Raw genomic sequence first — 12,417 nt, forward strand, 5'->3', positions numbered from 1 at the left:
AGCTATGCATGCACAGGGTAAAATTCTAAGACAGAGAGCAAAGAAGTATTTCCAGAGAGCAAGAAGATGAATTATTTTCACAACTCACACAAGGCTCAGATACATTGAGTTGTGGCCAGCCAGAGTGGAGTGACCTTGTTAAGTACCTAGAGCATTCAGTAGAGACCTCAGAACAAACACACCTTAACAGTAGGGCTAAACCAGATGTAGTGTAAAGGCTACTTTATATCTGCCCTAATAAAGCTTTAAAACAAGCCTCAAAAGGATCAAGTTAATCCACCAATAGCTGCCTATCAAAACATACTTCAATAGTATTTAAAGGAAAACAACAAAATCCAGACACTCAACAACATTCCAAATGCCCAACATCCTGGCTGAGGGCAGTGGCTCACGCCTGTAACCCCAACACTTTAGGAGGCTGAGGTGGGTGGATCACTTGAGCCCAGGAGTTTGAGACCAGTCTGGGCAACACAGCAAAATCCTGTCTTTACAAAAAATACAGGGGGTAAAAAAACAACAAATGTTCAGCATCTGGTAAAAAAATTACAGGGAATGCTAAGAAGCAGGAAAATGTGCCCCATAGGAAAAATCAGTCAATAAAAGCAGCCCAGGAAATGACAGAGATAATGAAACCAGCTGATAACAACCTTAAAGCAGCTCAAGAATTAAAACATTATCATGAGGAGAGAAATGAAAAAAAAAAAAAAATTTAAAGAAGCAAACAGAAGTTTCTTGATCTGAAAAAGAAACATTCACTAGATGAGCTTAATAGTGGCTTGGTTATTACTGAAACAAAGATAAGTGAACTTGAAGATACAGCAGGAGCATAGAAACCAAAAAGCTAATAAAGACTCAGTGACCCACGGGAGAACATCATGCAGTCTAACACAGGAGTCACTGAAGTCCCAAAAAAGGGGAAGGAAGACATTTGAAGAAAGAGTCATTGAAAAATTTCCAAGTTTGTTGAAACTATTAAGTCCACAGATCCAAGAAACTCAATGAACTCAATCGCAATAAGCACAGAGGAAATCACAACAAAGCATAGATAATCCAACCAAAAAGCAAAACAAACTCAACTCAGAATTTTATATTCAGCAAAAAGATTCTTGAAGGTGAAATAAATACAATCAAAATCTGATAGGGTTTATGGCTTGCAGACCTGCACTAAAAGAAATGTTTAAAAATAAACAGTTCTTCAGGCTGAAAGAAAATTATATGAGATTAATCTTTCAAATATAAAAGCTGTTTATCTTGTTTTTTAAAAATTCCATAAAAGACAGTTAAAGAAGTATTAATGAAATGTAGGCTTTATAACATGTAGAAAAAATAACACACAAAGAACAGGAGAGGAGAAAGGAAAATATGCTTTGTTTTGGTTGTTGGTGGGTGGGTGGGTGGGTGTGTGTGTGTGTGTGTGTGTGTGTGTGTGTGTGATGGAGTCTCGCTCTGCTGCCCAGGCTGGAGTGCAGTGGTGTGGATCTCAGCTCACTGCAACCGCTGTGTGTGTGTGTGTGTGTGTGTGTGTGTGTGAGAGATGGAGTCTCGCTCTATTGCCCAGGCTGGCGTGCAGTGGTGTGGATCTCAGCTCACTGCAACCTCTACCTCCCAGGTTCAAGCGGTTCTCCTGCCTCAGCCTCCTAAGTAACACGCGTTACCACATTGGGCTAATTGTTATTTTTTTTTTTTCTCTTTTTTTGTAGAGATGGGTTTCACCACGTCGGCCAGATTGGTCTAGAACTCCTGACATCAAGCAATCTGCCCACAGCAGCCTCCCAAAGTGCTGGGATTACAGGCATGAGGCACCTCGCCCAACCTAGGAAAATACACTGTTTTAAGGTTGTTCTTACATCATATATAAATTGGGAGAATATTATCTGAAGATAAACTGTGAGAAGTGCCTACTGCATACACAAAGCAAGCACACAAAACATACGCACACATGCCAAAGAGTATAGCTAATACACCAAAAAGAGACAAGGGATACTAAAATCCAAAACTAGGCAGGAAGAGGAAAAAATTGAGCAAAAAACAGATTAAAAAAATAGAAAATAAATAGAAAAATGGCAGACACCCAACTATATTGATAATTACTCTAAATGTAATCAGCTAAACAATTTAAACATTCTGATATAAAAGCAAACATTGTCAGAAAGAAGCATGACCAAATGAGCTGGGATTTCACTATGTCGGCCAGGCTGGTCTTAAATGCCTGCCTGACCTCAAGTGATCCGCCCGCCTCGGCCTCCCAAAGTGTGGGATTACAGGTGTGAGCCACCGTGTGTGGCCCCATCTCTCTTAAAAAAAAAAAAAAAAAATGAAAGAAAAAGAAAAACCATGACCACATGACAGTCAGTCTACAAGAAAACCTTTAAATATAAACATATGGATAGGTTACAAATAAAAGCATGAGAAATGATGTACCAACCAAGGATAAATCTTAATATAACTATAGTGGCTATCTTAATATTAGACAAAGTAGACTTCAAGACAAGGAATACAACCAGACAAACAAGGATATAACATAATACTAAAAGGACCAATCTACCAGGAAGACATGACAATCATAAATACATCCATATCTGTCAGACTTTCACAATATCTTAAGTTAAAAGAATTGAGAGGAGAAATAGATAAACTGATAATTATTCTTAGAGATTCCAACATTCCTCTCTCAATAACAGATAGAACAAATAAGCAGAACATCAGGAAGCATATATAACCCTTGAATAACACTTGCAACCAACTGACATTTACAGAATACTAGACCTAACTGACATTTACAGAATACTAGATCCAACAAAGGCAAGGTATGCATTCTGCTAAAAGTGCAAATAGAAGATTCACCAAATTAGACTCTAGGTCCATTAAAAAAAAAAGGCACAAATAAATAATTTAAAAGTATCATAATCATATAATATTCTCTGATCCCACCAATTAAAAATCAATTACAATAAGATTTCAGTAAAATTCAAATATTTGGAAAATAAACTCAATTTACTAAACAACTCAGAGATGTAAGAAATGACAAGAAAAATTACAAAATCATTTTGACCTGCACAGCAGTAAAAACACATCATCAAAATTTGTGGGATGCAGATGAAGCTGTACTTGGAGGGACATTTATAGTATTAAATGCTTGTATGAGAAACAAAGAAATATACGTGAGAACAAAGATCTAAGCATCTACCTTAAAAAGTCAGAATAAGAGCAAATTAAACCCAAAGTAACAAGAAAGGAAATCATAGCCATAAGACCAGAAACCAATGCAACAAGAAAGGGACAAACAACAGAAATCAATTAATGACATCAAAAGGGGGTTCTCCAAAGTGAACAGTAAAATGAATAAATCTCGATCTAGATTGATCAAGAAAAAATAAAATGCAAATCACCAACATCAGGGGTGAGAGGAGATCACCAGAAATTCGACAAACATAAACCTCTTTCAAAAAACTCCAGGCCCAGATGACTTCACTAGTGGGTTCTACCAAATATCTGAGGAAAAAAGAAAACTCAAAATCTGCCAAAATACAGAAGAGAAGAGAATACTATGTAACTTATTCTATGAGAATGGTATTACCAAGATACCAATTCCCAAACCAGACAAAAATATATCAAAAAAAGAATATCCCTTATGAATACAGACAGAAAAACCTTCAACAAAATATTAGCAAACACTCTGACAACATATAAACACCGTGACCAAGGTCATACAAAATTGGTTTAATATGTGAAAATCAATCAATGTAATATACTATATTAGAATAAGAAACAAAAACCACATGATCACTTCACAAGTGCAGAAAAGCAAATGACAAAATCCAACAGCCTTTCATAACGAAACACTCAGTAAAACAGGAATAATAACTTAACAAAGGCCATCCTGAGAAACCCACAGATAACATCATATCTAAAGGCAAGACTGGATGCTTTCCCCTTAAGATCAGGAATAGACAAGGATCCCCACGCTCCCCTTCTATTCAACATTGTACTGGTGGTTCTAGCCAGGGCAAATAAGTAAGAAAAATAAATAGAAAGAACCCAGACTAGAAAGAAAGAAGTAAACCTGTGTCTATTCACGGATGACGTGATCTTACACAAAGAAAACCCTGTTGGAACCAACAGATGAGTTTCGCAAGGTTCTAGGATACAAGATAATCAAAATCAATTTTGCTTCTATACACTACTAATAAAACAATCCAAAATAAAATTAAGCACTGCACTTAACACTAGCACTGAAAATAATACTTAAGAATAAATTTTAAAGAGGAGATGCAAGAGTTGCGCCCCGAAAATTACAGAGCATTAGTGAAACAAATTAAAGAAGATCGACAATAAATGGAAAGACATCCTACAGCCAGAGATTAGAAGACCTAACGTTGTTAAATTGGTAATACTTCACAAACTCATCTACAGTTTCAATGCAATCCCTGTCAAAACGGCAGCTGGCTTTTTTGTTGTTGCAAAAATTCACATGCAGATCCTAAAATTCACATGGAAATGCAAGGGAGGCAGAACAACCAAAATGATCTTGAAAAAGAAGAATATACTGTGATCGAATATTAAGTATTGACAGCATCTCAATCATAAACCCAAAACATTTAAAAACAGAACTGCAAGAATACGGCTTGCTGGAAAGCTGCAAGTGGCCCACACAATTAGTAACAGCCACCTCTTTGCTCTGGCATAAATCTCAATCTTAATCAGAAGAAACTGCATCTGGCAAGATGAGAGTGAAATGGGTTTCTAAAACCACTACTTTTTTGAGAAAGGGCCTGGTTACAACTGAGACACTGCTTAGCAACAAAATCCTTTAGGAACTTACTCATTTCCAAAGTCATTATGGGAGCATTAACAATAACACAAACCAATGTTCAAGGCTTTAAATATAATACCTTTTTGCCCATTCCCAGATCATATGGAATACACCCTGAGCATTAATTACAAATGCTAATATAAACAGAGAGAAGCAGCAAGGTGAGTGATCTTGTCATTTTCTTTTCCATATGAACTCTGGGTTACTGAACTCAATCTCTACGTTCCACTCTCTCTCACCTTGGGTTTGGAGTAGGGAAGAGAATGGATTTCACCGTCACAGGAGGAAAGGCCTCCTCAGTGCTCTGACAATAAAGTAAAACAGGGCTCGAACACAGACTCCTGGTCAGTGCCCTCCTTCACGTACTACTAGCTGCTTTCCTGCTTTCTTGATTAGAATGGTTTTAACCTATTTTTCAACACCAACATCGGAGAGGTAAAAACAATGACTCCTCACAGCAGTATTTCTCAGTCTAGACAAGGAATCATGAGGAGAAAGCGCAGTATCAGAACTGTAGACGGCGATGGCAGAGGGCGGGCGCGGAGCTCTCGCGGTGCTCCTCAGACGGCGATGGCGGGGGCGGGGGCAGAGCCCTCGCGTTGCTCCTCAGACGGCGATGGCGGGGGGAGGGTGCGGAGCTCTCGGGGTGCTCCTCAGACGGCGATGGCGGGGGCGGGGGCAGAGCCCTCGCGTTGCTCCTCAGACGGCGATGGCGGGGGGAGGGTGCGGAGCTCTCGGGGTGCTCCTCAGACGGCGATGGCGGGGGCGGGGGCAGAGCCCTCGCGTTGCTCCTCAGACGGCGATGGCGGGGGGAGGGTGCGGAGCTCTCGGGGTGCTCCTCAGACGGCGATGGCGGGGGCGGGGGCAGAGCCCTCGCGTTGCTCCTCAGACGGCGATGGCGGGGGGAGGGTGCGGAGCTCTCGGGGTGCTCCTCAGACGGCGATGGCGGGGGCGGGGGCAGAGCCCTCGCGTTGCTCCTCAGACGGCGATGGCGGGGGGAGGGTGCGGAGCTCTCGGGGTGCTCCTCAGACGGCGATGGCGGGGGGGGGCGTGGAGCTCTCGCGGTCCTCCTCAGATTATTTTTATTCGTTTATAGATAGCATAATTTTGGATGTAAAAAAAAAAGGGAAGGTTTTCAAAGACCTACAACATGCCATGTACTTTACAGACTTGCTCCTCAGAACAACTCTCTGCCATGAGTTAGCACTGCCCCGTTTATAAGTGAAGAAACAAGAAACAAAGTATAAGAATTGAAACATGTAGAAAGAAAAAAGTGACAGAAGATTTATCCTATCATATCAGGTCTACATACCTGGAACTTCTAGCAGCAAAAAGTAAAGCCCAGCAGCGTGAAGGCCATATTCTCGATACTGTACACTGACATTTGTCTTATGAACTATTTGAACAAAATGATAGAACAATGCCACCAGTGTACTATGGGAAACATTGTTCTCAATGAAGAAGGTCCAGACACTCTGTGGGGAGAGGGCAAATCACAAAAGCCAGTCATCAGAGAAATGGAAACATCAATTATTTGATTTTTGTAAGTTCTTGGTGCCTTACAAAAAGAGGAATAGACTAGCCTGGTTCCTATTGCTAAATGTTTACCATCTTCAAAGGGACTGAAACAAAATATCAAAATTAAAAATATATTATCCAAAATTACAAAGATAAATATGTATACAACATATTTAAATAATTAAACTTTCAAAAGAATTTTTGGTTAAGTTTGTAGCATATAAACTTCAGAAATTACAGTTTAAAACTACACTAACACTTTTGGGACACCATATATTAGTGATTATTCAGAAAAGTTAATCCCTCTATATTAAAAGGAACTCAAATCCGTTTACCAATAATCACTGAGGAAATCAGAGCCTTTTATTTAAATTTAAATGTTCTGCAGATTGCAGGCAATGGGAGCAGGAAATGAAAGAGATCTCGGAAATAGCCCAGGTAAAGGAGATACACCCTAGGAAAGAAACTACAATTTTACTAATTCTATCATCATTCCATGTCTTCTCCTACTAAACACATGAAGAAGAAATGGGTTATTTTAATAACCTAAACATAGGAACTAAATATGGTTTATCCTTGAGTACCATAACAAAAAAAGGCCCACAGAATTCAAGTGAGCAGAGCACTCTCTTTTCCTTAACTAAAAAACCTGTGGGAGAAATCATCTCCACAGGGCACAATGGCTCATGCCTGTAATCCCAGCACTTTGAGAGGCCAGGGCAGGAGGATTGCTTGAGCCCAGGAGTTTGAGACCAGACAGGGCAACAAAGAAAGATCTTGTCTCCACAAAAAATAAAAAATTAGCTGGGCATGGTGGCACACACCTGTAGTCCCAGCTACTCAGGAGGGTGAGGTGGGAGGCTTGTTTGAGCCCAGTAAGTTGAGGCTGCAGTAAGCTGTAACTGTGCCACTACATTCCAGCCTGGGTAACACAGCAAGACTCTGGTTTCAAAAAAAAAAAAAAAGGAAAAAAGAAATCATCTCCTGCCTCCACGTCCTCATTCCACCAGGCTGATTCACGACCCTAAACCCTCTGCTCGCCAGAGCTCTGTGTATGGGGTCACCTTGGCCCCATGTGATCCCACGGCTGCTGTCTCTAGTCTGGGCGTCAGTGGCCCTGCACTCCTTACACTTGACTGCTCCTCCGCAGACCCCTTCCAATCAGCTCTCCATTTCTGTCCTGGCTTCTGCTCCCCCTCGGTGATCTCATGCATCACTGTGCTTCAACCCATACCTCCATTAAAGAATTCACCTTTAGGCCGGGCGCGGTGGCTCAAGCCTGTAATCCCAGCACTTTGGGAGGCCGAGACGGGCGGATCACGAGGTCAGGAGATCGAGACCATCCTGGCTAACACGGTGAAACCCCGTCTCTACTAAAAAATACAAAAAACTAGCCGGGCGAGGTGGCGGGCGCCTGTAGTCCCAGCTACTCGGGAGGCTGAGGCAGGAGAATGGTGGGAACCCAGGAGGCAGAGCTTGCAGTGAGCTGAGATCCGGCCACAGCACTCCAGCCTGGGCGACAGAGCGAGACTCAGTCTCAAAAAAAAAAAAAAAAAAAAGAATTCACCTTTCTCTCCTGGTCTCACATTTCTACTTCCTGTTTAACTTCCCAAGGATCTCCTCACAGAATCTCAAGTTCAGAAGTCTAAACAGAACTGTTTCTCCATCTGACCTTGCTCTTTTTCCCTCATTCCCCACCTTGGTTAACAGAGTCATCATCTTCCTAGTTTTGAAACCCTGGGGATCACTGACATCTTTCTTTTTGTAACTCCCTATGCCCAGTCAGTTTAGCACTTCACACCATGTCTTTAAGATATCTCACAAAGGCTTCCTAGTTCACAAGGCCCTATTAATTCTACCTCCAAAATGTCCCTAGTTTTTAGTCTTCCTTTCCAGTTCCCAAAATCGTAACTCTGGACCATGCCATTACTACTACTAATACCTGCATCACCAATACAGTCTCCCAAGGGCTCTCCCTGCACACAATTTTTTCCCACTTCAGTCCACCTACTGTCAAGAACATCTGCTTAAAACAGATCTATTCATGTTACCTATCTATTGCTCACTGTAACCTCTTTCACACAGGGCTGCTTGTGAGGATTAAATGAGTTAATCCATGCAGGAAGCTTAGAACAAAACCTCATACACACTCTACCAAATATGTTCAAACTCCACTGCCGAACCTCACGTAAAGCTACCCATGACCTACCCTTACTCTACCTTACTGTCCCATCCCACCACACACTTTTTTTTGTATGCCTCTTGACAATTCCTGCATGTTCCCATTGGGTGGCTCCTTCACTAGGACTGCCTTACAACCCAAGCTTCTGCTAGTCATCTGTGAAGATTCACTGCTGGCCACTTTCTTTCTGGAACCTTCCCAACTCTACCATGCTCCCTTTTTCACACCCTATGCAACAAATCTGCACCTCTCTTGGAGCATTTTTCACAGTGTGGTTCGTAGAATATTTCCAGGCGCCCAAATGCCCAGTGGCACTGCACTCTCCACCCCCTGCAGCTGCATGTGGCTGCTGGACCTAATTTGGTTAGTGTTCAAATGTCCACTCTTCCTCCCTGAGGTCCCTGGGGGGGGACTTCAACCTAGGGAGATTCTTTCTTAATCCCTACTGTCAACTCAGGTACTTAAGGCAGTGCTTAGCGTTATGCTGAAGGAATGTTTAATTAGATGATTTAACTTTGTGATGTGAAACTTGGAAGTGAAATTCTTTTTGTTCATTTAAATGTTTCAGAGATGTTAATATCCAATTAGCTTTTGTTCTGTTTCCCAACCCTTTGGTTTTTTTGAAAACTAACAACTTAAATAATAATTTATATTTCTATGTACTGGATATAACTCAGTATTTACAGGAACTTTTTGGACAAACCTGTTAATTCAACTAGTCATTCCCCAGTTTAGTAATACCAGATTTTCTTTTTTTTTGAGACAGAGTCTCGCTCTGGCGTCCAGGCTGGAGTGCAGTGGTGTGATCTTGGCTCACTGCAACCTCTGCCTCAGCCTCCCAAGTAGCTGGGATTACAGACGCACGCCACCACTACCGGCTAATTTTTGTATTTTTGTATTTTTTTTTTTTTTTTGAGACGGAGTCTGGCTCTGTCGCCCGGGCTGGAGTGCAGTGGCCGGATCTCAGCTCACTGCAAGCTCCGCCCCCCGGGTTTACGCCATTCTCCTGCCTCAGCCTCCCGAGTAGCTGGGACTACAGGCGCCCGCCGCCTCACCCGGCTAGTTTTTTGTATTTTTTAGTAGAGACGGGGTTTCACCGTGTTCGCCAGGATGGTCTCGATCTCCTGACCTCGTGATCCGCCCGTCTCGGCCTCCCAAAGTGCTGGGATTACAGGCTTGAGCCACCGCGCCCGGCCATTTTTGTATTTTTAGTAGAGACGGGGTTTCACCATCTTGGTTAGGCTGGTCTTGAATTCCTGACCTCGTGATCCACCTGCCTCGGCCTCCCAAAGTGTTGAGATTACAGGTGTGAGCCACTGTGCCTGGCCGCAGATTTTCTTAAAGTTAAGGTTAAGGGCATGTCTGAATTGTTATTTGCATTTTCCTGGTCTAGTTTTCTTGTTTTTGCCTTTATATTTTTCCTTTTTTTTTCTTCTGAGATGGGGTTTTGCCATGTTGCCCAGGCTACTCTCAACCTGAGCTCAAGCAATTGGCCAGCCTCAGCCCCTCAAAGTGCTGCGATTAGACGTGAGTTACCACACCTGGCCTTATACTTTTCCTTTAATTTGCTATTGTAAAAAACGGTTGTGTCTTAAAAAAAAAATCAGACGAGTACCTTGAACCTTCTGGAGGAAAGTTCTTAGGATAGTCCAATAAATAAACCACATTCTTTATGTTACTCATATTGTACTCCCTGTGAATTGTACACCAAGAAAGCTAAGTTTTAGATTATAATGACTTTCATCTTCTACTGCTAACACCAAAATTTGGCTAGTTTGTTTTTATTTTTTACCTCCATAGATCCATGTTCTCCAGTAGCAAAGGGTAAAAGGCTTTCATAGAGTTTTGTGAATGCATCCAATCCAGTCTCTATGATCTCTGCTTCTATGCTGGGATCCAAAGGCTCAGTCTCTGTGAAATCCAGTTCCCACACTGTGTCAACCCATTCTAGGGGAAAATGCAATGAAATTTGTAAGTACTCCGTAACAAGTGAAAAACTAATCACTTTAGATTCCAGGTATGTTCAAGAGGAAAAAAGTTTATTAGTCACAGTTCACATTTAACTTGTTTTAATAATATAGGTGTAGCATAATAAAAGAAAACCAGAAAAGGCTAAGAGAATCTTAAATCACAACTGACACTGGCTTTTAAGCTAATCATCTTCTAAGAATATAAAGGAGGAAACACTTTTAAGAGTTTTGGGAAAGGACACTTCAAAACATTTAGTGATCAGGCTTTCCCATTTGTTCAATCTAGAGAAGAAACAGAGGTTAATCAGATTGCCCAAGATGTTCCTTTGTGAAAATATCATAACCAAGTTAATAAGTGGAGATAAAATATATAGCACTTTATTGGGCCCTTGGACAATAATGTAGCATTTAAAAAACAGACATAATTTCCCCAGGAAGTTTAAAATAGATGAGGCAAGCCAGATTCAGACTCACAGAAATCCTTGGTGACTTTAAAATACACTGATTGAAAGAATGTACATTGAGAGGAGGGATATTAAGACGGCATGCTGGCTGGATTCCTTATCAATCTCTCTTAACTCTAAATCTTCCCATTCTTTTCTTTTTTTTTTTTTGGATAAACATTTTTTTTTTTTAACTTATACTTTAAGTTCTTGGGTACAGGTGCACAACATGCAGGTTTGTTACATAGGTATACACGTACCATGGTGGTTTGCTGTACCCACCAACCCATCATCTACATTAGTTATTTCTCCTAATGGTATCCCTCCCCTATCCATCCACCCCTCCTTCCCATTCTTTTCTAATAAAGTATATTTCTTCGGTGTTTTCATTGTTATTTTCCCAAACTAAAATTAGGACTAGATGGAAATGTGGACATCTCAAATTATTAATCAGGTGTTCCTTCAAATTAGCATTAAAAGTATTTGCTCACTGCTGATTTAGAGAAGTTGGGCAAGGTATAAAGAAAGAAAAAACAGAGATGGGAGCATTACAACGCACTCAGCAAATGAAAATAAAAGGCCTTACACTCAACTAGATCCATCCTTAGAATACAATCTGCTCATCACCTTTTGTCACTTGAACTTGACCCTGGAGGAGGGAGTCTCTGTACCCTAAGTGGCTGTGCACAGCATTCCTTCCAAAGACATGCAATATGCTGCCTGAAAGAAGATCTGAAAAACACAATTGTATCTTTCTAAATTTCCAATAATGTTTTAAAGGTCATTACAGACCACAGCAAAAGTTATCTCACTCCTTTTGGTTTTGCTTATAATCGTTCCCTACTGTAAATACCATCAAATCTAATTTGGATGGCAGTAACTGGCCCTGTTATCTACCACTTGGTCACAGAAGTCTTCAGTGTTGATTGCTGAGTGAGAGTACAGGAGACACTGAGTTAGATTTTTTTCCCTCAATATCTTTACACTATTCAAATCCCTCACTACCTATTTTCTCAGTTGTCGAATGCAGGTAACTTCTGCTCTACTTCACTTAGGATGGAAGAAAAGGAAGAAATACATCACTCATTTACTCAACAAACACTTTGAGAAAATACTAGGGAAGCCACTTACACTTCTAGGGATACAAAGATGAATACTAGAGGGTTCTTGTCCACAAAGATCTCAACATTTCACACTTAGGATACCAAAAAAAGCACCCTATGATAGAAAAGAGAGCACTGAATTTTGAGTCAGAACAAGGCAAATATCCTGACTTGATCACTTACACGTAATTAGTCTCTCCTTCATCATTGGAAATACAAGATTTTTGTGAAAGATAATGTGTATAAAGGCCCTAACAATGTGCTAACCACATAAAAAGCAGTCAATACATGATGTTTATTATTTTTGCAATGGATGAGTGTTAAAATAATAGATATGTAAAATGTAAAACGCTACAGAGCTTAATAGGGAATATTACTGGAGGAGGAG

At 40.8% G+C, this 12,417-nt stretch overlaps 1 protein-coding gene across 2 annotated transcripts in view; it reads right to left on the bottom strand.

Moving 5' to 3' along the window:
• NCAPD3 (non-SMC condensin II complex subunit D3) overlaps positions 1-12,417 on the bottom strand; it is a 69,568-nt gene that overhangs the window by 54,384 nt on the left and 2,767 nt on the right. For both annotated transcript variants that reach the window (XM_025355959.1, XM_025355960.1), the window contains 2 exons: positions 10,306-10,460; positions 6,126-6,288 (listed from right to left, as the gene is read on the bottom strand). In XM_025355959.1, the coding sequence (XP_025211744.1) occupies positions 6,126-6,288; positions 10,306-10,460 (318 nt within the window). The remainder of the gene's footprint in view (positions 1-6,125; positions 6,289-10,305; positions 10,461-12,417) is intronic.

Source organism: Theropithecus gelada, chromosome 14 (genome assembly GCF_003255815.1).
Source record: "Theropithecus gelada isolate Dixy chromosome 14, Tgel_1.0, whole genome shotgun sequence".
In the NCBI taxonomy this organism is placed as follows: Eukaryota; Metazoa; Chordata; class Mammalia; order Primates; family Cercopithecidae; genus Theropithecus; species Theropithecus gelada.